Source organism: Sceloporus occidentalis, unplaced genomic scaffold, assembly GCF_023333645.1.
Source record: "Sceloporus occidentalis isolate IW3139 unplaced genomic scaffold, rSceOcc1.0.p SCAF_3, whole genome shotgun sequence".
Taxonomy (NCBI): domain Eukaryota; kingdom Metazoa; phylum Chordata; class Lepidosauria; order Squamata; family Phrynosomatidae; genus Sceloporus; species Sceloporus occidentalis.
Window position 1 is genome coordinate 70,948,245 of NW_028316983.1, and position 27,333 is coordinate 70,975,577.

Genomic DNA, 27,333 nt, shown 5'->3' on the forward strand with positions numbered 1-27,333 from the left:
TGGCACAGGAAGCAGAAAATGATGAATCACAAGCGCCTGTCCCTGCCCCAGCAATAAAAAACAAAATCATAATATTCACATACAAAAAAACAAAACAAAACAAAAGCAATATATAACTACACAACTGTTAAAAGTATGGCAGCCTTGTCCTCTTCTTCATATGCCCACTATACCTCCAGCAGCTACATCACTCTGCCCATTGACAGGCCAGCTCTGGCTATTTTATATTGCCTACAATGTTCATTTTATTTTATCTAAACTGCATATGCACTGCAGAAACAATCCAGTTTAACACCACTTTAACAGCTCTGTGCTATGGAATCCTGAGAATTGTAATTTTAGGTGGGACTGAGAAGGCTAAATGTCTCACAAAATTCCCAGTCCCAGAATTTCACAGTATTTGAGCCCATGGCAGTTAAAGCTGTGTCAAACTGTATTATTTCTGCAGTGTAGATGCAGCCCTTGTGTTCTTCCTGTTTTTTCTTCAGACTCCATGAACGAAGCACCAATTTCAGTTCAGGCTGAGCATCTTTTATCCTGAAATCCAAAATACTCCAAAAGCTAAAGTTGTTCAAACAGGTGGTTGAGACAGGGACCCCTTTGTTTTCAAATGGTTCAGTGTACACAAACTTTGTTTCATGCACAAAATTATTTAAAATATTATGTACAAAATTCCCTTCAGGGTATGTGTATAACATGTATGAAGTTCGTGTTTAGACCTGGGCACCATCTCCAAGAAATCGAAAATACTTCTGGTTCCAAGTATTTTGGATAAAGGGAGACTCAACCTGTACTGTATACATACAACATCGCACTACAGTGCTGTTGATGTTGTGTTGTGCCTTTAAGTCGTTTTTGACTTAAGGCAACCCTAAGATGATCCAATCATGGGTTTTCGTGGCAAGATTGGTTCAGAGGAGGTTTGCCATTGCCTTCCCCTCAGGCTGAGAGAGTGTGACCTGTCCAAGGCCATCCAGGCCCAAAAAAGACTGCAGAAATAATCCTGTTTGAGACCACTTTGGGGAATTCTGGGGAGTGTAGTTTTGTGCGACATTTTCAACCTTCTCTGTCAGAGAGAGCTCTGGTGCCACAATAAACTACAATTCCCAGGATTCCCTAGCACCGAGCCAGGGTAGTTAAAGCTGTCTCAAACTGGATTATTTCTATGTTTTGTCCCATAGCCGTGAAAGTAGAACAACAGTGCAATAACAGTGTAGCCACATTGCCTGCCGTCGGCAAGCAAAAACGGTTTTATTTAATGCGTAATCATAGGGCTTTTTTATAACGTGGTTTTAACATTTGTAATTTTATATTGTTTTTATGTGATGTTTTAATCATTTTATTATAATATATATTTTTAAAATTTCTGGGAGAAAGGCGGCATAGAAAATTAATGAAATAAATTTAAAAAATAATAACAAAATTAATTAATTAATTAATTAATTAATTAATAACAAAATAAAATAAAATAAAATAAACAAATAGGGCCATAGTCTCCTCTTTCCAGCCTCACGGGAGCATTTTCCCCTTAAGAATACCTCACTACACTTTTATAGTAGTGCTGCTATTCCACATTATTATTGTTGTTGTTATTATTGTTATTACTTTACTGCTCTGGCTGCCTCTTGTTGCATTCTGAATAGTTCAAGTGAGGCCTAGTAGCAACTCTCTCTCAGGTCAGGTTGAGAATTATAAATGCCCCCCAACCTCCCTAAAACTACAAGCCCCAGAATGCAACAGGAAGGCAGCCAGCGCCTTAAAAGCGGAACAACAACAGTGGCGCTATTAAGAGCGTCATGTCTTCCTCGTGTCCTCCACCAGGGGGCGCAATGCTCGAAGGAAAGAAAATCCCTTCAGTCTAGTTGGTGGTGAAAACCACAACTCCCATGATGCCTCGCGGCGGCGGCCGCAGCAGCAACAATATAGGTCCTTAAGAATTAAGGGGTGTCTAGGAGCGCCTGAACTGAAAAGAAACAAGCAAACATAGGAGGGCAGGCGTTGGAGGTGGACAGCCCCGGTGTCTCGCGAGGCCCCTGCCCGGCCCAACTGTCAGCATATTAGTCCGATTGTGCGACGAGGAAGGAGGAGGAGGAGGAGGATAGCGCTCCCACCTCCATTTTATACATAGGGAAGAGTCAAAGAGGCAGCCCCCGTTTTTAACATTTGTGTCCCCTCCCGCCCCCCGTCCATCTCTGTTTCCTGAATGGGAATCTCCCCTTTCTCTTCTCTGCTCTGCTCTCCTCCTCCCTCCTCCTGGCCCTCTCCTCTCAAGATGCTGCTGCTATTGCTGCTGCCTCTGGTGCTGGGTCTCTCGGTGCTGCCTTCCCCTCCTTCCCGGTTGTAGCCCCAGGGGCTCTCCAGCCATGGACCGCCGCGGGGAGGCTCCCCTCCAGCTCCAGCAGAACCTGGAGTTCACCGTCGAGAATGTGGAGAAGGTAAGGGTTCCAGAGAGCCTGAGCTCCTCCTCGCCTCCTGGCACCTTTTGGCTGCATCCACACGGGAGGAATAACCCGGGTTGGCATCGCTCTGACTGCCTTGGCTCATGGCTATGGAATTCTGGGAGCTGGAATTCGTTGTGGGCCCAGAGCGGAGCAGAGAGATACACAAAGTAGAGAAAGTGTAGAGATCTAAGTTTAGGCTGCATCACTAGATCCAGGGAAGTCATAGTGCCAGTCTATGCTGCTCTGGTCAGGACCCACCTGGAATATTCTGTCCAGTTCTGGGCAGCACAGTTTAAAAAGGATGTGGAGAAACTAGAGGATGTCAAAGGAGGGCGACTAAAATGGAGAAGGCTCTGGAAACCGTGCCCTATGAGGAACGACTCAGGGAGCTGGGGATGTTTAGCCTGGAGAAGAGAAGGTTAAGGGGTGATATGATAGCCTTGTTTAAGTATTTGAAGGGATGTCATATTGAGGAGGGAGCAAGCTTGTTTTCTGCTGCTCCAGAGACTAGGACCCAGAGCAATGGATGCAAGCTACAGGAAACATTAGGAGGAACATCCTGACAGTAAGGACTGTTTGACAGTGGAACACACTCCTTCCTCTGAGTGTGGTGGAGTCTCCTTTCTTAGAGGTCTTTAAGCAGAGGCTGGATGGCCATCTGTCAATGGGGATGCTTTGATTGAGAGTTCCTGCATGGCAGAATGGGGTTGGGCTGGATGGCCCTTGTAGTCTCTTCCAACTCTACGATTCTATGATTCTAAGTGTAGACAAATGGAGCACTAAAGTTAGAGTCGTCCATGCCATTGTATTCCCTATCACCAGTGTGTGGATGATGTGAGAGCTGGACAGAGAGGAAAGCGGATAAGAAGGAAATCAACTCATTTGAGATGTGGTGCTGGAGAGGAGTGCTGAATACTGTGGACAGACAAAAAGACAAACAAATGGGTCCATAAAAAGATCAAGCCTTGACTGTCCCTGGAAGCTGAGGTGGTTAAGTTGAGGCTGTCGTACTTTGGCCACATCATGAGAATGCATCTCTGGCAGGGTCAGAGAGGAGGCAGAGGAGGTGTTGTTTTCCATTCCTGCCAGGGGCCCTGCCTTGGTTGGGATCTAGAGAGCCAGAGCTCTTAACCTCCTGGCACTTTTATGTGGGTTTCCATGCCTGATGAAACTGGAAGGAAACTAGGAATAGGGAGGGCAGCCGTGAAAGGACTAGACAACATCCTAAAGTGTAAAGATACACAAATGAGTACTAACGTTAGAATTATCCAAGCCTCTGTATTCCCCATCATCATGTACAGATGCGATTGCTGGGCAGTGAAGAAAGGTGACAGAAAATAAACTCATTTGAGATGTGGTGCTGGAGGAGAGTGCTGAGAATACCACAGACATCCAAAAAGACAAACAAATGGGTCCTTAAACAGATCAAGCCTGGACTCTCCCTGGAAGCCAAGACGATGAAACTGAGGCTGTTGTACTTTGGATGCATCATAAGAAGGCACGACTCATAGGAAAAAACAATAATGCTAGGAAAGGTGAAGGGAAGCAGAAAGAGAGGAAGGGCGCATGCTAGATGGATGGACTCTATTAAAGAAGTCACAGGCATGGGCTTGCAGGAATTAAGCATAGCAGTGGAGGATAGGGTGTATTGGAGATGTCTCATCCATAGAGTCGGCATGGGTCAAGATCGACTCGAGGACAGTTAACAACAACAAAAGGGGTCAGAGAGGGAGGAGAGGAAGCACTCTTTTCCTCTGCTGCCAGGTGTGGTGAGCATGCCCTGCCTTGGTTGGGATCCAGAGAGCCAGAGCTCACCTACTGGACGTTTATGTGGGTTACCATGCCTGATTAAATCAGAAGAAGACTAGGAATTGGGAGGACAGCTATGAAAGAACTAGAAAAGACCCTAAAGTGTAAAGATACACAACTGAGTACTAAAGTCAGAAATGTCCAAGCCATTATATTCCTCATCGCTATGTATGGATGTGAGAGCTGGACATTGAGGAAAGTGGGTAAGAGGAAAATAAGATACAAGATATAAGAATATAAGACTAGGAATGGGGAGGGCTGCCATGAAGGAACTAGACAAGATCCTAAAGTGTAAAGATACACAGCTGAGCACTAAAGTTAGAATTGTCCATACCATTGAATTCCCCATCACCATGTATGGATGGGAGATCTGGGCAGTGAAGAAAGCAGGTAAGAGGAAAATAAACTCATTTGAGATGTGCTGGAGAAGTGTGTTGAGGATACTATGGACAGTCAGAAAGACAAACAGATGAGTCCATGAACAGATCAAGCCTGATGTCTCCTTGGAAGCCAAGATGATTCAATTGAGGCTGTCATACTTTGGCCACATCATGAGAAGGCATGCATCATTAGACAAGACAATTGTGCTAGAAAATGTGGAGGAATGCAGAAAGAGAAGAACATTGCAGGCTAGATGGATGGACTCTATAAAGGAGGTTGTTGTTGTGGTGTACCTCCAAGTAGTTTCTGACTTACAATTACCCTATTGTAGGGTTTTCATGATAAGTTTAGTCAGATTGGTTTTGCCATTGCCATCCTCTGAGACTGAGAAAGTGTGTTTTGTTCAAGATCACCCAGTGGATTTTTATGCTTGAGTGGGGAATCGAACCCTGGTCTCCAGAGTCATAGTCAAACACTCAAACTACTACACTATGCTGGCTGCTATTAAGAAGGAATTAATGGGCATGAATTTACAGGATCTAGGCAGAGCAGTAGAAGACAGGGAGTCCAGAGGATCCACTCAAAAGTGCTCATCAACAACAACAATATGCCTGGGATTGGAGAGCCACCATGGTGTAGTGGTTTGAGTGTTGGAGTAGGATTCTGGAGAACAGGGTTCAATTCCCAGCTCAGCCACGAAAGCCAATGAGTGACCTTGAGCAAGTCACATGCTCTCAGCCTCAGGGGAAGGCAATGATGAACTTCCTCTAAACAAATCTTGCCAAGAAAACCCCATTTGGATGACCATAAGTTGAAAATGACTTGCACACAACATGGTGTGACTCTAGAGACCAGGGTTCAAATCCTGCCTCACCTATGTAAACCCACTGGGTGACCTTGGGCAAGTCACACACTCTCAGCCTCAGAGTATGGCAATGGCAAACCTCTGGTGAAACTTGCAAAGAAAGCCCCTTAAGGTCTCCATAAGTTGGAAATGACTTGAAGACACAGAACAAGAAGAGGAGGTTGCCTTGTATCCTCCTCTTTCCCAGGCAGTTCTTCTTGGATTCCAAAGCAAGCTGCCGTTCCATCCTGATTTTCCCTCCAGCATATGAGAACTGCCCTTTGCATGTTATTCATTTCTGACTTTGTTTTGGCTATTTCAGTTGTCTTTCTATGGTTCCTGCAAATGAGGAGGCTACTTGACTTTGGATAACATCTGTCTTGGACCTTTTGTGAGGACTTGGAAGCCTTCTCGCCCTCCCTCCAGGGAGAATGTCATGTTAGGCTTGGCTGAGGAATGACAGCTGCTGGTTTGGGTTGATGTTTGCAGAAGCCACATACTGCCCTGGTAGCCTATCCAACCACTGTCTTCACTCCATAGCTTGCTGTAGTTGGAGATCTGCTTCTCTTACTGTCAGCTTTGCCCTTCAGCTTTTTCTTCCTGGCATCCTTCTCTAGTTTGGGGGAAGCAGAGTGGGCTTTAGTAAATTACATGGAAGGTGAACTGTTTTGTTTAGGGAAGAACCACACATGTTTCTCTTTGAGTTGCTTCATTCTTCTGACCTGAGTTATAATCTTCTGTATTCCTTTTATGCTCACATAAGCGTTCTCTAGTTCACGGGAACAGTTTTAAAGGCATTGCAGTGCTGAATGGGCTGGGTCTCTGGGTTTTTTGCCCCCTGATACATTGATGTGGGCATGAACTGCTATTAACATGTGAAATGTCCCTGTGAATACTGCTGTTGTGAGTACTTGTCCTTTGTTGGGCTTTGTTTATATTTCTACAGTTTGATGAATCATGTTTTCAGAGTCAAATGTATCTATAGCAGGAAACCTCTGGTCGACACTTGCAATTTTGTATTGTCATACCAGCCCTATGAAATGGGATGGATTTGATCATTAGATTTAGTGAAGAGATACCAGTGTAAACATTGCACCATGACTGGTTCAAAGCAAAAGTGAGATTCAGTAAAGCCTGTAAACAGATTTAGAAAAAGAGTTATATGATCTTCAGATTATATCTTTTGAAGATCATTTATTTGTCCTGCTCATCAGCTCTTACGTGATGAAGTATGTGCCAAAGAGAAGTCGTGAGGAATCTGTTATAGTATGTATATAGAAGGGTAAGTATATACCTACTATCCATTACTTTCCACATCTTCCCCAGCCCAAGGGATATGAATACTGAAACACAACAATTAGGAGAGACCACAGCTCAGTGATAGAGCACTTGCCTTGGAAACATAAGGTTTCGCCTTGAATCCCTGGCCTCTCCAGCTAAAAGGCTCATGTAGGGCGTCATAGATCAGACTTCTGCCTGACACACTGTTGACCCAATGCTCATCAAAGTATTATGTCAGTCTTTTGAGATATAAAGCAAAATCTGGTATTTACTCTTTTTCCCAAATGCTATGAACATTCCATGCTTTTGGTCTGGGTTGATTGATTGCCACCACTTAACTGAAGAGGAACCTGGACGGACATGCAATGCTTCCACAATTCACTAGCAGGCTTTTGGATATGTTCCTCTGTGACAAGTATATTGAATGTTTATAATACTTTTCAAAGTATTTCAAAACTGTCCTCTAAGGCAAGCATATATTATTCCCATTCTGCAATTGGGATATTGAAGCACAGAAGAAGCTTTTTAAAGGCTGGCTAGTGAATTCATGGCTTAAGAGAGATTGAATAAGGGACTCTTCTGATCAAAGCTTACATTCACACTACTAGACCAGGTCTTTAGCTATATCTGAAATCTAAAGAGATCCCCATAATCTTTCCTAGACTGTGATGGGCTGTATAATGACTGTTAACAGAGAAGGAGGAGGGATGAGAACTGTGCATACTGGTGGAGAGAAACACATGTTGGGTAATAGGTGATTTAGTAATAACTTGAAATCTCATCTCTTTAATGTCCCATGTTTTCACTGCTGCTTGCTACCAAACAGCCAGAAAGGCAGAAGGTCCTGCCTCTTTGTCAGAGTTAAATTCTATACTTATAGATTAAAAAGGAAAAGCCTAGTGGCAACACTGAGATTTTCTTCAAGAATATTACTTTGATAGGCCTGTATGTATTCTGTAATTCTGCTCAAGTTGCAGGTAAATAACAACTAAAAGAAGGCATTGTTTCTGTGTAGAAGTCACCATGAGAATTTTTTTAAAAATTCATAAATTCATTTTAAATTCATAAAAACAGACTTGAAAATATAGTCATCTGGGATGAAATTTCTGGAGCCAAGAGGCTAAGTTTCCCCGTGTCAGAGAACTGGGGTTCAGTACTCTGTGTAGTTTTTTGCCCTTTCCCATTTATAGGTGAAACAAAATCTTTTATGCAAGTTGCATTCTAGGGACATTTTTATTTAAATTAGTCCTGAATACTGAAAAGATCAGCCTTGAACAATTTACTGTTCTCTCTTCTCCCATTAATGGGCTTCCTCACAGGAATTATGTTGTTCATTCTCCTTTCTAGCAAAATTCAAATACTAGCTTCTTAGTAAGGCACACCCTGTAATTGTACATGCAGTGCTTCCTTGGGAGAGCAAACTCCTTGTTCAAGCCTGGAAACCTTGATGCTAACAACTCTCATTTTCACAATGCATATAAATTAAGAATTAGTGCTTTTTGCAAAGTTATGTTGGAGTGCTGACTTCTGTAGCCTAATGTGCTACTGGGTAATGCTGCTTTATTATTTCCAGTGGAGGAAACACACAGGCAGCTTCTTTGTGCTCGCCAACAATAGAGGAAATGTTGACATCAGGAAAGGTCAGCATGCCGCAGGTAGTGATTAGCTCAGCAAGTGCTGGGGGAAGTTGGTGTGTGGATGTTAGAGCCATCAGGGGTATGCCAGAATGGCTCCCATATTGGCTTGGATGAGCAGCAGTAGATTCTCAGAGATGCTTGTGCTCCACATTCCCTGCCTCATCTGTCTTAGCCCATCTTCACTTTGTGGCCTCACGCTGCCTGTATCATGCATTCCCGTAAGAAACAGCGTAGTGTTATAAGGGTGGAGTTTGGATGGCTGAGAGAGGTTTATTGCTCCATGCTGCAAGAGATTGTTCCATAATTTGACATCCAGTTCATGTTGCAAGAAGCAGTAGCAGCAGACTGGGGTCCAGATTCTGCTGAATCTATATCAAATCTGCTTCTTCAGCCAGATGCTTTTTTGCTTTAGGTTGCTGAAAGGGATACTCTACCAGAGTTGATTCAGATACTCTATTGTTCCTTATGCACATTATGAGTATCCTTGTTGTACTGTCCACTCTGGACTTGGGCTTTTGCCTCCTCATAAAAGATATCACAGAATCAGAATTTGATCTAACTACAGTAGTGAGATCATGCTCAGACTTACCTGTGAAATGACTGAATAGGAGCAAGCTGTCCAGCCTTTGATAGGCCTAAATAACCAAAAGGCATCAGATCATGTCTGATCCTGGAAGCTAAGCAGGATCAGCCCTTGGCTGGAAGAATGCCAATTAATGCCAGTTATTGCAGGCTATATTTTAGAGCAGCGATCCCCAAACTGTGCTCTTTAAGGGATTTTGGACTTCAGCTCCTTCTGGGAGCTGAAGTCTAAAATCTCTTAAATGGCACAGTTTGGGGACCACCGCTTTAGAGAAAGGAACTGGCAAAACCTTCTTTGCATAAGAAAAACCTATGAAATTCATGAAGTCATGGTAAATTGAAGGCACGCGCACGCACACATACACACACAAAAGCAGTCTTTGAACTATCCCCCAAATCTTGGTTTGTTGCTATCACTGTACCAGCTATTTAGATTCAAGTAGTTAAGTGTGCCTGCAGGTAGGAATTGAAATTAGAGCAGACCACACACTAATTACATCCAAGCAAGATTGCTGCAATGTGCTCCACTTGGTGCTTCCATTAAATACAGCTTGGAAACTTCAGAAGATGGCTGCCTGATTTCTAGTGCATGCAGATTTTTCAGGATACAGCTTGTCTGGTTATTGTACTGCTGGTTCTGATTCTAATTTAAAGTGCTGGTGTTTACTAAACCCCAAACCTTCTGGGATTTCAAAGATTATTTAAGGATCACCTTCACCAATACTAGCCTGCCCACACTCTGGGAACACTCACTGAGGCTTTTCACATTTGCACAATTTTGATAGACTGGACCAAGGGACAAGGCTTTTCCACTGGTGGTACCACACTTGGTGAAACTTATTACTAGCTGGGGAACATCAAATCCCATCTTTGCAGTAATTTAAAAGAGGTGTAAAGATACATCTGTTCTCAGTTCTTTCTCTGGTAGCTTTTATGAGGCTGCTTGAAGGAAAATCGTTTTGATGTGGGATTCATTTTAAAGTCTGTATTTAGTTTTAATCTTCTTGCTTAATATTAATCTTTTATCAAATTGTTAATAAGTCGTGAGTTGTATACATTTGTAATATATGCAAAACTTTGCTGTTTTTGTTTACTTGTTTGTTTTAAATTCCTGGAAACCAGGAGAAGTCCCAGTGGTCTGGAGGAGGGCAAACATTGTCCCCATTTTCAAAAAGAGGAAAAAAGAGGATTCAAACAATTACTGGCTGGTTAACGTGACATCAATACCAGGAAAGATTCTAGAGCAGATCATTAAACAGACAGTCTTTAAGTATTTAGAAAGAAATGTCATAATCACAAAAAGTCAACAAATTATGCCAGATTAATCTTATCTCTTTTTGTGTGGTAAAATTACCATCTTGGTAGATGAGGGGAATGCTGTAGCATATCTTGATTTCATTAAGGGCTTTGATAAAGTCTCCAATGATATTCTCCCGTCCCCCCCCCCCCAAAAAAAAAACCTAGTAAAATGTGGGCTAGACAATTCTATTGTTAGGTGGATTTGTACTTGGTTAACTGACCAAACCCAAAGGGTGCTCAGCAATTGCTCTTCTTCATCTTGAAGAGAAGTGACCAGTGGGGTGCCAGGGTTCTGTTCTGGGTCCAACAGTGTGATGCGGTAGGGAAAAAAGCCAATGCGATTCTAGGCTGCATCAATGGAAGCATATGAAATGTACTATTTCTGCTTTGGTGTGACCTCATCTGGAACACTGTGTCCAGTACTGGGCACCATAATTCAGGAACGATGTTGACAAGCTGGAGCATGTCCAGAAGAGGATGACCAAAATGTTGAAAAGTCTGGAGACCATGCTCTATGAGGAGTTACAGGGGTCCAAAGCACACTGCAGAAATAATCCAGTTTGAGACCACTTTAACTGCCCTGGCTCAGTGCTAGGGAACCCTGGAAATTGCAGTTTATTGTGGCATCAGAGCTCTCTGAAAGAGAAGGCTAAATGTCTCACAAAACTACAGTTCTCAGAATTCCCTAGCATTGAGCCAGCACATTTAAAGCAGTCTCAAATTGGATTATTTCTGCAATGTGTTTTGGACCTTAGGGAGCTGAGCTGTTTAGCCTGGAGAAGAGAAGGTTAAGATATGATCACCCTCTTTAAATATTTGAAGGGATGTCATACTGAGGATGGAGCATCCAGAATAATGGATGCAAGGTGCAGGGAAAGAGATTCAACCTAAAGATTAGGAGGAGCTTCCTGACAGTGAGAGCTATTTGACAGTGGAATACACTCCCTCAGAGAGTGGTGGAGTCTCCTCCTTTGGAGGTCTTTAAGCAGAGGCTGGATGGCCATCTGTTGGGGGTGCTTTGATTGTGTGTTCCTGCATGGCAAGAGTTGGACTGGATGGCCCTTGGGGTCTCTTCCAATTCTATGATTCTATTCTATGACCTCAGTGAGCAGGTGAACTGGGCCTTTCAGTGTCATCCCAGAAAGCTAACGTTCTGTGGAGGCATGTAGGATGGAAGAAAAGTCTTGGTTTTAAAATTTTGTGTAGTTTTGAATCTTTTGATAATCCAAGGCCACTTAGCAAATCATGTATTCCCCCCCTGTATTTCATATAGGCTCAGGTTAATCAGGCTCAGGCTCAGGTTAACCATAGAAAGGAAGCTGCCCAGTAGGTGCAGTATTACTGTTAGTGTATCTCAAGAAAGTATTAGCATATATCTATTTTATATACAGTTGGCCCTTCTTATACACAGATTTCTTATACACAGAATCAAGCAATTTTAAATATCAGATTTTGATTTTCCATTTTTTATAAGGGACACCATTTTGCTATGTCATTATATTTAATGAGACTTGAGCATACACGGATATTGTTATCCATGGGGGATCTTGGAACCAAACCCCAGCGTATAACAAGGGTCCACTGTACATATTTTTAAAAATTATATAGATGCAGCAGGCTAAATAGTCAGTGCCAATAGCCAATTTAACCAGCACAGTATTCAGAGGACAAAATTTGAGTGCTGTAAGGTGTTTTTTCTAACAATGGCCTGGTACAGATGGGCCCTTTGCGGCGCTCCCATGACATACTAGGATTGCTCGTGGGCGGGGCATGCACATGCCCCACAACCGTAGCACGTCATGGGTGCGCTGCAGCTGCATGACACCATCCAGATGGTGCACACAAGCGATCACATGCCAGCAGTGCAGCGTCCAAATGGCGCTGCAACGCTGGTACATCATCACACTGATACTTTGGTACGGTGCAAGTGTGCTGAAAAAAAGGAGCCGCTCCTGCGTGCTCCTTTCTTGCTGCGCAGCAGCGCCACACAGTTTGGTTGCTACTGTACCATGCCAACATCTCGCATCTTATGTGCTGTGACTTCACCTCATGTCCTAGTTCTGGCACCCTGCTAAGAGCAATCTCTTGATCAGTCCTGTCAAGCAGGCAAGCTACTACTGCAAAAATGAGCTGTTCTGTTGAGCTACATTTTCTGCAGTTTACTAATGCAGAATGAGGAGCCTGTAGCCTACAAAAATTGTTGGAGTGTAACTTCCATTCTTCCATCATTGCATATCTTGGCTAGAGTTGTTGGAAGGTCACAACTGTCATTGATGTTGAACCTAATGGCTTTTAACTTGATAGGTACAGAAATTCTGATGGCAAAATTTTCCCTGTCATGGAAATGAAGTGATGGGGAAAGCTTCATTTGATGAATATCCGTTAGTCACATTTCTGTTAAATGATTGCTTTTTGAAGCAAAATTGGAAACACTACATATTACTTGATCGGTATAGTAATTCATGATCTTTGTGTCAATGTTCCAACAGTATGTAGTGATTCGAAAAGTCTGGTGCAAAACTGGATAAGAGCAGCTTTACTTTTGCACCATTCCTTTTGAATCACCCTGTACTTTAAGAACAGTAGTGGAGGCAGTTTGGTGACTTATATGGAGTCGTCTTCTCCCTGGCCCCCAATACCCATGTTCTTATCACAGTTAAGGCAACTATTTCTCCTGTAAAAGGACAATAGATCAGCACTTCTACAAAATCCCAAAGCAATGTGTATATGGTATGATGCTCATAGACTGGGATTGATATTACTGTAATTATTTTAAAATTAATAATTCACTTTTTGAAATTTGAAATTTTAATTTTTTTTTAAAAAAAGCTGGGGCTTCTTTCTCCTTTCACTGAGCCTCACCCCACTCATACCATCTCTTCAGCATTTTAATGGAACATAGGTGACTGCCACAGCCTGTTTCTGCCAAAAGGCAGATGTTTGAGGAGCAGTGGTGTGTCACCCCCTCTTGGGGTGTTACCTGGTGCGGCCCACATCCCCACACCTCCCTAGTGTTGCTACTGCTTTGCTGCATAGCCCTGACTCACATAGTCCTCTTGGTTAAGTGGACAAATGATCTCTCACACCCATGCATGCGTTCCTATTCTTATACAGGTAGATTTGGTAGGACTGAATCTAGGCTGAAGTCAGCAATATTGTGCTGAAAGACTGGAGCGTGTACTTTCCTGTTTGTGCCTTTTTGTATATTTCTGTCCAGAGACCTGAATACAGGTGTTGTATGCTATTTAGATTTTGACGCTGACTCCAGTTTAATTTTCTCCCCACCACCTCTGTAAGGATCTTGCATGTGTCCTCATAGTCAATTCCTCTATTGTTTTGTTCCTTTTAATACTCCCTCAAAGGTTATTTCCTTTTTCTTTGAGGGCATATGTATGCATCAATATGTGTCTGTAACTGAGGACAGGGCCAGATCATCTAAGAACTGGCACCAAGGCTCTTGCCCTGCACAAAGAGGTTTGGTTTCTATCACTTCTAATTTGAGGTGGTGAGCTGCTAGGCTGGGTGATGTGACAGCTGAGGCAGCTGTCTTCCAGCTAAGATATTGGCGAATAGAAATACAAGTGAATTTGCCTCTTTAAAAACAACGTAGCCTTCTGAACAGTTTCTTCCTTGTAGACAACTGGGAGTAGGTTTCCTGCCTCATTTTCTAGTAGTTTTCAAAGACATAGCCATATTAGTCTATGTCATTATAAAAAAGAAAAGCTTGCTCTTTGTGTGTGTGAGAGAGAGGGGTAGGGGAGAAAGGAAAGACCTTTAGGCACCTTTAAGACTAAATTGCGAGAGCTTTCATGGATTTCAGGCCACTCCTTCTGATGTATTGAGGGAATACAAATCCTCAAAAAGGCTCATGCTAAAACAAATCAGTCTTAAATATACTACTGGATTCCTTCCCCTCTTTCCTTTACCAGTAAGGGCATTGTCTTTGAAACAAAAATCTATTTTCTTTGAACAGCACAGGTGGCCACTAGTGCAAATCATTGCTGTTTTGTCTTTTCAGCTTGTGGCTTGGTTGTTGTCTCAGGCATGATTTTATGAACCTCAGGACCAACATGTAGCCTTTCTATTAGCACAAAGTCAACCCTGCAAATAGCAATTCAGAGCAACAAGGAGGTGGGACCAGGAACATATCTCCCTAAAGACGTCTGTGACTCTAGCAGTACTTGAGCACATTTAGGGATGTGAAAAGCTGTCTCTCTCAATTTGGTCTCTCCAAATTCCACTTATATTTTTGCTCCATCCTTTATTCATTTCAGGTTGTGTGACGTTTTCTTACATCAAAATTTGTATACATTTTCTGTAGATATTTTCCCATAATTTAGATATTTATGGTTTTTATCACTGACTGAACTTTAGTCACTAACATATCCAGTTATACAGGTATACATCTTTAGCTGTTCAGGTCTTTAAAATTTACACATGGTTTTGTTTTTATTTTATTTGTTTACAAATTCCACAAACTTGTATGTTTCTGAGGTGAAATGAATTTCCTTATATCAGTCAAGAATCTAGATTCCAACAAAGTTATTTTCCACCCCTGGTATTGTGTAAAAGCTACAGTATGCAATTCTCCAAGGCTGTGACCTTGCTGGATTTCTGTAGGGGTAGGATGCTGGTATATCTGCTGTAGGGCAAGCAGTTATTTTTGCCAGCTAGGCTTAATTTGCCCTGCTTATCATGCATTGTGTTGCAGAAGATCTCATATACATTGTTGAAAGCACAAAGTTTCCTTAGTTCTGTTTGTTTAGGTTGTGTGTATGTGTTTTGTTTTTTGTCAGTTTTCCTAGACAATGGGGTTTCTATCTTTTAACTGTATATTTGCATTTATTCACAAAAGAGACAGTATTGTGCAGAGTAGTCTCATGGTTTTTACTATGGGCTGGGCTACTTTGTTGTGCCAAGCAAAGACTCAGCCATATCTTCTGATGCTCTTGTATAGCCTTCTAGTGGATATTTCTTAATGACCACACATGGTCAGTCACACTAGTCTTGATCTAAATATCTTTTGCAGAAGAAATCTGCAGTGTATTGTTTTTGTGGTATGAATTCAATCAGGTTAACACTACCAGATCGTAGGACCTCTTTCTATCTGTTCTCTTTATAAATAAGCAGATAATGAAAAGGCAACAAGCATATTTAGTATTTTCCTGTAAAAAGGAAATTGATCCTCATACTCAGGCATTAAAAGCCTGAATTATAATGCTTCTCCATGGTCTGATCTTCAACACTTCACTGTAGGTTTTCTTCCACCTCAGCATAAATATTCTCTGTACACTCTTCTGTTCAGATATTCAGTCCGGGAGCTTTGTATTACAGGGCAAATTATAATGTCACACTTAGTCACCTTGTGACATGAACTGTAAAACACAAATCTAAGCATCTGAATAGAAGCATTCTATCTAAAGCAAGCCATATTTCTGTGAAGTGCTCTATTGCTTTTTAAAATAAAGTCATTTTTATTCAAACATAAACTGATGACCACACAATATTTTATGTATATAGCTGAAAAACACATACCGGTATATAAATAAACAAGAATAAAACTATAAACACTGCAAAAAAAAAAAAAAATCATAGCGCTTCCCATCACTTAACTGATACTGTATTCCACCATTTATTATACTCCCTTTAAATTATATTTGTTTCTGCATCATAAAAACTGTGCTTATTTTTTTTTTTAAAATAACTCTGATGTATGGCCCCAACAAAATTGTAGAAAAGTAATAAACAGTTCCTTAACTTTCCTAAAATTATTCAAGGATTTCTCCTTAATCAACATTGTCAAATTTTGTCGATTTCAGCAAATTCAGTTATCTTCAGCAGCCAATCTTTTTGTTGGAATAATAGCATCCTTCCATTTTTGGGTATAGACTATTCTTGCTGCTGTAATCATATATTGTAAAGTCCTGTTTCTTCTCACTTTGTTCATTTAACATTCCCAACAAAAACATCTCTAATTTCAACTATATTTTAATTTTAAAAGTGTTTTCCATCATTGAGTGTATTTGTGGCCAGTAACTGTGTGCTTCATCACAAGTCCTCCACACATGGTAAAAGGTCCCTATCTTCTGTTTACACTTCCAATATTTGTTGGAACTATTTAAAAATATTTTTGATAACCTTTCCAGCATTAAGTACCATCTTGTCATACCCAGAGGTTATGGATCTGGCATGACAAGAAATAGGAGGGGATATAGTGATGTAGTAATAGATTGATATAGTGAAATAGAAGTAATTTGATGTAGGGAAATAGCGCTGAGAAGCTCAGAGGGAGGGAGAGAGGGAGGGAGGGAGGCAAGAAATGGGGGAGGAATAAGCTTGGAACTAATTGGAAACAGGGCTGTAATCCGAATGAAATGCAAAGCGGTGACAAATGGGCAATGACAGGGGAGAGTCATAGTTTATAGCCCTGTTGGCTTCCTGAGGGAAGACTTGATGGTAAACAAAACATCTTGTTTCCTAGGAGAGATGGGGGAGTTGGAGGGAAAATGGCAGACTTAATGTGGGGGAAAGCACATGGACTGGGAGAAGAAGGCAGGTTGAGGGAACACTTAAATGTTGGTTGATTTGGGGACAGTTCAGATTTGACACTCCCACACCTGTGGTGAACCATTATTATCTTGGACTCCTGAATAAAGCATTAATTAATTTACACTAATATGCTGTCCTGGTTCTTCAAGTTGGGTCTCCTGATCATGACCCATCTATACATCATCTTAGTAAATTGTTCCATTGCTAGTCACTTTTTAAAATCTGTGCACAGTCTCTTTGAACTGTTGGATGAACCATTGATACTGAAGTTTGCATTTGGATTTTCTTACCACCTTTTGTGATGTCACACATACATCCATATATTTATTTTGGTCAATGACCAGTTTAAAAAAAGGGGGCTTTTTGACATCTCGCTCTTTTGATACTTGTGAATTACAGACAAGTTCCATTAAGTAGGCCTGGGGGGGGTTCTTCTCTTTTGTCAGTTCTTTTTGCCTATGGGAGGCTTGCTTGGGACTGCTCGCATGCTTGCGCACACAATTCCGAGTCTTGCGTACAGAAAGAGTGGAGCTCTCCTTGAATTAATGGAACTTGTTTGTGAAAGTTACATTGAAAGAGTGGCTTGCATCATCAGTTCTCTTCCTACAGAAACTTGCTTTGGTTTACCCACATGCATGCACTACTTGCAAAGCAAGCTGAGAGGGGTGAAAAGGTGCCAAGCTCACTACAGAGGCTTGCCATCTTTTTCTCACTTTGCTCACTTTGTAAGCAGTGCATGCATGTGAGCAATCCAAAGCAAGCCTCCATAGCAGTCCAAAATGAGCCCTGCTAAGTGCCTCCCCGCACCTTGTGTTCAGTCCATATAGTGCTTCTGAGATGCAATTTGCATTCAGTCTGTTCAGCTCAATTGTGGGCAATGCATCTCTTACAGTATTACTATACAATATTTGTGCTTTAAAATAAATATTAAATATAGAGTTAAAAACAATGTTAAATATACAATATTTATATTACAGTAATAGAACGCCCATGGTAATACCTTTAATTCTAAGACAGTATCCTACACTGACAAGCTATTACTGCCACACAAAAACTTGCTAGTTTAGCTGTAATCTCAGTAAACTGGTTAGTCAAAAGATAATCAGTGTAAAACACATCAGATCTCCCTGGTATGTTTTGAAAAACTGGATTAATAAAGTGATGTTAAAGGTCACAATAGAAAGAACAGTAAAAGAAACTTCCCCTCAGTTTCTACTTTCTCCGCCTCACCAGCACATTGTATGGTACATTATTATATCTTCCCTTTTAATAAATAAATAATAAAATATTTATTTTTATCCCATCTCTCCCTTTTGAGGATCGAGATGGGTAACAGCAAACCAATATAACAATTACATAAACAATAATAAAATATTCCCTAATCTCCTTACCCCCCCCCCCCCCCCAGAATTACAATAACAATTCCAGTACAACAAATTTCACACAGTTCCACCAAGTTTACAGCAAAGATTTGGAATAAAAGTTTGGCCGGAGTGACCATCGGGGGGGGGGGGGGGAGGGGAAATGGACAGATGAGTAGCTCTGATTCTTGTTTTAGAGATCAGTCTGGGAAGGCCCACCAGAAGAGATCCGTTTTTATCGCCTTTTTAAAGGCATCCCAAGATGTAATATGGCAGATCTCCTCCAGCAGGTCATTCCAAATTTTTGGAGTGGCAGTTGAAAAGATCCTCTGGGAAGTCGCCACCAGCCTGGTTTTCTTTGGCTGCAATAGGTTCTTCCCAGAGGACCTGAGCGTGTGGGAAGGATTGTATGGGAAACACATTGAATTTAGCCAGAGTGAATGCTTTCCTGTATTTTGGAATAGTTAGGTTGGTCAGCAGGAAGAAGAGCTTGCTCTTTGTCTTTAAAAGCTGGAAAAAGAGAAGCCGCACTTACATGATTTTGCAGCTTGATATCCCAGATACACTGATGTGTATTTTCTTCAGCTTTTGTATAACCCATAGGAAGAATAGATGATGATGATGATGATGATGATGATGATGATGATGATGATGATGATGATGATGATTATGGTTTATTTATATAGCACTGTAGATTTACACAGCGCTGTACATACAAACAATAAAATAGATAAAGTAAATCTGCTCATGGTGTACAATCTAAGAAATGATAGCATAATACATTTAAATAATACATAACAATACAAGAAAGGGTTCAATAAAGTAAAGCAGGCAACAAATTAAAAATGTCAAATAACAAATAATAGTCCCAATGCCTCGGAACGTTTCTCTGAACAGGATGGTCTTCTACTAAGTTTTGAAGCTGGTTAAAGAAGTGATGAGCCGTGTTCGTGGGGGAAGGAGATTCCAGGAGTGAGGGGCAGCAAGTGAAAAGGGACGAATCCAGGACAGGGCAGTGAAAATCCTAGGCTGAGACAGCAGACCTTGACTACCAGAACGGAGGGCATGCGTGGGAAGGTGAGGAGAAAGAAGGTCTGATAAATAAGGAGGGGCCAGCCCATGCAGGGCAGCATTATAGGCATATACTATGTACTATGGAGGTAAAAGGCAGAAGACAATGTTGTATTTGAAGCTGGCACTGGTTGCTGATAAATGTTTCTGGAGACTGGGTTGGCACAGACATATCAAATACAGATCTGTTTATATTTGACTTAAGTGAGTATGAAGAACATGTCTGTGTTCAAATCCTAGAGAAGACTTAACTGCTACCACATTAGCGGTTGTGTCATAATCTATCTGAGCTCAGTGCTGCAGACCCAAAGCACTGCCCAGCAACCTTTCTGCCTTCAGTTCAGATTGCCAGCACTCCTGTGCAATAGTGGACAGGTCCAGGACTTTGACAGTGTGAGCCTATGATGCTTATGTTGCTATGGTTTCTGTTGCTTGGTGGCAATTGGCTGTGTTGCTGAAATATCAGGATGCTGGGTCAGTTGGACAGTCTGAGAGAAAAGCAACCCAGAATGCCTTGCAGGAAATTAGTAGTAATAACTGCAGAGCTAGCACTAACACTCCAGTCACCACTGGGACAGCTATGGATAGGTCATTGGGTTATGAGATCATACTCTGAGTGTCAGCAGTGTGTTGTTGGTCTCCTAGGTTCATATTCACTCCATGTGCAAGAAGCCATGCATCTCAAATGGCTGGAGCTCATTTTCATGCAATTCCCAAGGGAAGCATTATACAGCAATGTAAGATGTATGGGTGGGTGGGTTTGTTGATCCAGAGTGGCCACATGTACTCATGCGATCTTGAATTGTAGATCTCTGCTGGAACATCTGTCTCTCACTTGCTCAGTCTTTGGGACTTTGAGGATTCAGCTTACTGCTGTCAAGGAGACAAAGTGCTGTTTTCTTGCTCTGGAAAGCTCAGAGGAGGCCAGGAAGGAGGAGGAGGAGGCACTGTCTCAAAGATGGTACAGTTGTGGCAGCTGCTGCTTCCTATAATCAGCTTTCTTAAAAATTCAAACTCAAGACTTTTAGTTTGCTTTTATGCTTCTTCAATAAACTATGATACACCCAAGGCAATCTACTTGAAAGTTTTGAGAAAAGAGAATCCTGGTACACCACATGTGCTGATGCTCATCGGGTTAGAGCTATCTTGCTAGTGTTCATATGTTAGAGAAACTGTCCCTTTTGCATAGAAAATATGAACTGTACACTGGCTTGCTTACAAAGTATTACATTACACATTTTACTGTCTCTGCTGTTGGTCCAAGAATAGCACATAATTTCAAGCATCCTTATTTTGTGTCCATCCCTTCAGTCACAGACTAAACCTTTTACTTACCAGCTTCCTTTGGTGTTGAATCCATAAAACTGGTCTGAGATCAGATTAAATATACATTCGTCCCTCCCAATTCATGGGGGATCCGTTCTGGACCCCCCCTCACAAATCAGAAATATCACAGATATTCAAGACACATTGGTTATAATTGGGGTGTGCTCTTGCATGCGCTGCCATGTGCGCACCTCATTTTGTCCCTCCCTGTTTGCCATCCAAAACTGCATATCCCAAGTCCGTGCACAAGGAGGGATGAACGTATTTCTTTGACTATGCTTTACCTGCACTGTGTTTCCAGTTCAACAACTTCACCTGATGATTAGTGTATTAGAGATTATCGTGCCCAGGTAGTATAGTCTTCGCTTGATTCCATCACTTCCTAAGTGGTTGGGGTGTTTGTTTGTTCCAACTATATTAGTCTCAGCTTATTGTGTTGAATTTCATCTGCCACTTGGTTTGACCACTCATCCATTATGGAGAGGTTATTCTGGATCTTTTCACAGTGTCATTGAAATTTGAAAGGAGCCCTGGCACTGCAGCCACAGGGTTGTAAGTTCGATCCTAGAGGAGGGCTCCAAGATCCACTCAGTCTTCCAACCTTTCATAGGTTGGTAAAATGAGTACCTGGCTTGTTGAGGGCAGTTGGCTTACACATCGTAAACTGCTTAGAGAGTGCTAGTTCACTGATAAATGTACTTACTATTACTATATTCACCATCCTAAATACTGTGCGGTCATGTGCAGATTGACTCTCTGTTTCCCTCTCACCTCAGATCATGCATGTACAAATTAAACAGCACCAATCTAAATATTGGAGAAGGGGCATATTTGCTTTCCTCAAGCTCTGCTTATACGTTGTTCTTTGTCATTAAATCTTTGTATTTTTACTTCTGTCTTCCTGTGTTGCTATTCTGTTTGTATCTAGTAAGCCGATCTGCTGTCTCCTTTCTGCTTTAAAACTATCTGCATTATCTAGAGAGCTCTGCTGTGCAGACCTTGACACAACTGATGCTGAATTTTTTAAAATTGGCTTTTAAATCTCTTCTGAGTGAGAAATTGACAAATGTATAAATAAAAAGAGAGAGTCAGAGAACCTTAAGGAGGCTAACCTTGGAGGGCTACTTGTTCAGTCTTGAATCTTGCTAGAACTGAATATATCCAGTAAGGAATCAGAAGCAAGGCTGTTATTCCCATGTGTAAAATATGGAAACAAAGTGGCAGTTGATTTAGTTGAAAGAGAATGATTCACTGGGTGCAGCAAGTGGCACTGAAGTTACCTCTTGATGTCAGCTTTATATTTGTTTAGTGGCAGCACATATTCTGAGATATGAGACTGCTATTTTTTAAATTTATTCTAAACCTTTATTGAAGAAGGATATTATTAAACAGTTGCTAATTTCTCTCTCTCAAGGTGTGAAATTTTAATAATCTCTTTCCATTCCAAATTAGGTTTTTCCACAGTCACTAATATGAAGTGTCCTTCTCCTGAATTTATTCTGTTATTTGCATTTGAGATTTTTTTTTACCAATATTGTATGTGACTCTGAGTTTTCATCAGTTGTACTAATGGTCAGTTTTTGTAGCATTGTCCCCATTGCAGCAGTATTTGCTTCTTCTGATCCAAGAGGGAAAGAATAATGATGTTATTTGTCTTGTAAAAATGAAGCTTTGAATCAGAGTTGAGTCTCTATCAGGGACAAGAGAAACAGATCCTTGGTCATACCTCCTTTTAGGTTGGTGAGTTGAGCTGTCCATAGTATGGAGAAGGCAAATACTGTAGTTCAGCGCTCAGGTATTGAAGGCTTACAGTCTGGGTTTGGCTTCTTACTACTTGTGGTGATGCAGAAAGTGCTGAATAAATTACTATCTTCTGCCTTGCAGGCTCTCCACCAATTGTATTATGACCCCAACATTGAAAACAAGAACTTGGCTCAGAAATGGCTGATGCAAGCCCAGGTGTCACCACAAGCCTGGCACTTCAGTTGGCTGCTTCTAGAGATGGGCAAGGTGCCTGAGATCCAATACTTTGGGGCCAGTGCCCTCCACATCAAGATTTCGCGATATTGGAATGATATTCCTACGGATCAGTATGAGAGCCTCAAATCACAGCTCTTCAACCACATCACCCGTTTTGCTAGTGGTTCCAAGATTGTGCTGACTCGGCTTTGTGTGGCCCTTGCTTCGTTGGCCCTAAACATGATGCCAGAGGCCTGGCCATGTGCTGTTGCTGACATGGTACGCATGTTCCAGGCAGAGGATTCTAACATAGATGGGAGAGCACGCTGCCTTGCACTTCTGGAACTGCTGACTGTCCTGCCTGAGGAGTTTCAAACCAGCCGCCTGCCACAGTACCGTAAAGGGCAGGTGCGTAGTGTCTTGGCGCAGGAGTGCAGTTCTGTGTTCCCTCTGCTAGAACAATTGCTACAACAGCAAGACTCTCCTAGCTTCATTAAGCAGAAGGTGCTGAAGTGCTTCTCCAGCTGGGTGCAACTGGAAATTCCTTTGATGGAGTGTGAGAGTTTGATTCAGGCAGCCTTCACCTCCCTGCATGATCCAGAACTCTTTGACACAGCTGTGGAGGCCATTGTCAATGCCATTTCGCAGCCTGATGCTCAGAGGTAAGTGGTCATTTTACACTCCATCACTTGTGGTCATGCAGAGTGTATGGCCTTTGCTATAATCTGTTTGCTTCCAATGACAATTATCTAGGATGGGTGGGGAGAACAGGCTATATCCCTAGAAGGTTGCTGCTTGAATTGTGAATTGAGTCAGTAAGCCAGTACATGAACTTGACAAGCTTTCTTGAAAAGGAGAAGGCTTATTGTGGCTGAGAAACTGTTGAGTTGGAACCTCCTTTTGTGAGCAAGCAAAAAAACCTCCATTTGCCTCAGAGGCTCCAGCAAATAACCACACAACAACATATTGGAAGAAAGGCCACAACTTTATTAGCAAGCAATTGGTAAGGGTTGGCACAAAGCATGAGGTCAGGATCTGCGGAATCGAACAACCCGATGTTGTCTGATTCAAAACCTGGCACCCACCAGGCGCATGGGATGACCTAGGGGCTAAGGAACACAACCTTGACCGCAAACCATGTCATGCGTTCACATATTCACTAAGCCCCTAGTTACCGGGAGGCGCTCCCACGTATGGCCCCCGCAATGGCCATACGCCTGCCCTATTCGCCCCCGGGTACCTTGTGACTCCCAAACCAGAGCTCCCTATACCTGGTATCACACCGTGCAGATCCTGGCCTATGCTGCCGCCCAAAGTTGTGACAGAAAAAAAAAAACCCCACGAGAAAGCGGTGGGTGGGTGGGGAAGATTCCCGGTCTTCCTCCCTTCCTATCTTGGCTCTGCACCGTGCAGAGCCAAGCGCCAACTGAGGGACTGGGCAGACAACGCGGCCTTATATAGGCCTAAGCCCCGCCCCTCCAACGTGTGGCTGCGGAGCTCCTCCTCCAAGGCAACCCGGCCAATGGGTTGCCCTGGAGGACCGGGAGCTCCAACCACAGAGCCCGGCTCCCAGAGCGTCGCGGGGAGGAAGGACTGCCCCTTCCGCCCCGCGCACCAATAGGGAGCCGGGGCAGGCCCCAGAGCACTCTGGGGCCTGTAGTTCTTTGCCGCCGCGTCGGCAAATCGGCTTGCCCGGCGATACGGGCAGCCGTCTTTTATTAACATCTATCTTCTTTTTCCAAATGGAACATTCTAACAGTTGTTGTTGTGTGCCTTCAAGTTAACTCTTACATATGGCAACCTTATGCTAGGATTTTCTTGGCAAGATTTATTCAGAGAAGGTTTGTCCTTGCTTTCCCCTGAGACAGAGAAAGTGTCACTTGCCCAAAGTCACACAGTGGGTTTCCATGACTGAGCAGGGGTTTGAGCCGTGATATCCTGGAGTCCTAGCCCAATCCTCATACCACTCTACTATGCTAGCTTTTAAAGTCATAAAACAGAATTATATAGTAATCAGGTTAGGCTGAAAAATTATTAGTGTTAAATAATTACAAGCCGTTGACTCTTATAAGACAGAAATGAACTATGGAGCTTCAAACATTTTTAGCAATCACAGCTATTCTCAAAGATCATGTGCTGCCAATGTTTAACCTGACTACCAGGAAAAGATGCCATGTGTCATCTTGTAAACTCCAGCAGAGCTAGCAATGTGTCCATATTGCTCAGCTTTTGGCTCTTGTCCAGCTTGAATTTTGCCTTTTGATTTTGGATGATTCTTAAGTCATTTCACTGATAGTTCATTTTGCAATGGATGTTACACTTAGTTCCTTAATTTGTGAAATATTGTGAAAGCCAGTGAAGAAATTATGAGGCCTTGGGCAGAGGATGGATTTCCCCCATCCCAGGATTCACTATTGTATATGACTTTAGTAACATTAGGGACACTCTAAGAACCTTTCAGACTATGCCAATGCCTTGTAGAGAGAAAGCCTGTTGGGATTACACCAATGTAGTTATAGGAGCAAACATAATAATTATAAAAATAATACACAAACTGGAAAGTTCTCTTCAGGAAGCAAGACTCGGTGATATAACTTGCACTTGGCCTCTGTCCTTTCTTCTTTCCATGCCTTGCTCAAAGGCTCATTGGCAAAGTAGGTTACTGCAGCAACTGGTTCTGTAATGTTTCAGAGGGCAGAACAATTCATACAACAAACAAGGGTTTGAAAATGCATAGCCTGATTAGCCTAAAGAAAATAAAATTATAGGGAACTTGATAGCAGTTTTCAAGTATTTTTTTTTTAAATGGCAGAGTAAACTACTATTTACCAAAGCCACCGAAGGAAGGAGAAGCATTGGATTCAGATTACAACAGAATGGACTTATGATGGATTTCAAGAAGATACTCTTGATAAGAATGCAGTAAAAACAATTTCCCCTGAACCATGCAGAGACTCATCCCTTGCAAGTTTTATGCAGGGGGTGGATGAGCAGTGGCTGGGAGTGGTATAATACATGAAATTTCATGGCTGTGCATGAAATATTTGAAGGCTGGGCAACTTTTTTAGACCTGAAGGATGGTTGGTTGGTGAGCATACACATGCACACACTTTCTCTTTCCACTATCTCAGCATGGAGGTTGCAATCTCTCTTGCTTGTATGCTGAGAGCTAGGGCTTACCCACCCCATCTTTCTGTGATCCCGGCTGAGATAGCTGTTTTCTGGTTGCTGTTAGTGGTATATTATTTAATGAATTTAATATCCCGCCTTTCTCCTTACAGGAGACAGAAAGTGACTCACAGTAGTGGAGAGACAGCAACTTTGATTTTGTTGGGTCACTAAGGAGTGGAAGTGAAAAATTTCCACTTCCCTAGTGCTTTGTCCCAAAATCACTGTCTTTGGCCCTATACAGACAGGCCAAAATAAAGCTGCTTCAGGTCACTTTGGAGGTATGCTCTTTAAATGATGCATGCATCCTAAGTGTCCAGAAGCTGTGCCAAAGCTGCACTCCAGTCCTTGGGACTGGATTGTGGCTTTGGCACGGCTTCCAAACTCTTAGGATGCATGCATCATTAAAACAGTGTACTTCCGAAGTAATTTGAAGCAGCTTTATTTTGGCCTGTATGGGGCCTTTCCTAGCCAGAATTGCTGCACTGTGACAGTAGTCTTTTCCCCTCTGATTGTTTAGACACCTAAGAGTGAGTGGTGCTCTCCCACTTGGAAGCAGTTCACAGGTCACATATTGCCTACCACTATTTTAAGCATCAGTCTTACCCCTGGACAGACATCACAGAGTTGAACAAAGAGCCATTTAATTTGAATAGTATAGTGCAGTGCTTCTCAATTATTTTCTGTCATGCCCCCCTAGGAAGAAGAAAACACTTCGCACCCCCCGCGCGACTGTAAATAGTATCATTTGTCTATAAAATTGTTATAAGTACACCTCTGCATAACAGAGCCTCGTGCCCCCCTTTATGGAGTCTCACGCCCCCCCTGGGGGGCCCGCCCCACTATTTGAGAAGTACTGGTATAGTGTAACAAGAATATTTTAAACACTGGAAGAACAAAGAATAACACTTCAGTTTTTAAAAAATAATTCCACTTCCTTCATTTCTTTAGCTGGAAAAAAGTATGGAGTGCTTCTAGAGAAAGCTTTTATTATTCCAGCACCCTATCTCATTTACATTAAGGAAGAAAAGATAGAATAGATGTACTATAGGCCTTAACACTTAACGTTAGGAGCAGTCTATCTGGAGGCACTCTAGTCAAAAGCAACTATTGACATGAAGAACAATATGGCTGAGAGATCAATAATTAGCAAGGGGACAACCATGGTAGTTTTCCCCCCCCTTGTTCTCATTAAAATATTAGGAGCCAGAAACTCTTGGAAATCTACTGCAAATCAGCCAAAGCTACTAATAGACACAGATTTACCTTCTCATCACACCTGGGTTATCACAGTACTGATAGACGATATGTGCTTGGATTAGGTATGCATACTCTATTTTGAATCAGAAAGTGAATTTGCCTTTTAATTCCAAATAGCTGGTCTGCATCATGCAGGTCATTAGTCAGTGACAGAGACAGGATCTATCTGGGCTTCCAGATATTTTTATATTATAATTCTGTTATGATTAGATCTGCAAGTGGGGTTTGGGAGTTGGTCCAAAATATCTGGATGGCCAGTCTTAGGATATAGGAGTAATTTTGCCTAAATGGCAAATCAACCGCTCTAGGAATCTACTTTTATGCAAAACTACTACCTAAAATTTGATATAGCTGACAAGAGAATT

The 27,333-nt window shown here is 42.1% G+C and overlaps 1 protein-coding gene across 4 annotated transcripts in view; it reads left to right on the forward strand.

The window, feature by feature from the left end:
- The first annotated feature begins 2,078 nt into the window (after nucleotides 1-2,078).
- Nucleotides 2,079-27,333, forward strand: part of IPO13 (importin 13) — a 61,216-nt gene continuing 35,961 nt past the window's right edge. For all 4 annotated transcript variants that reach the window (XR_016280443.1, XM_089514967.1, XM_089514968.1 and 1 more), the window contains exons 1-2: nucleotides 2,079-2,435; nucleotides 22,466-23,202. Coding sequence is in view for 3 of the 4 variants with exons in the window: in XM_089514967.1 (XP_089371093.1) it covers nucleotides 2,364-2,435; nucleotides 22,466-23,202 (809 nt within the window). In the remaining variant the exon portion in view is untranslated. The remainder of the gene's footprint in view (nucleotides 2,436-22,465; nucleotides 23,203-27,333) is intronic.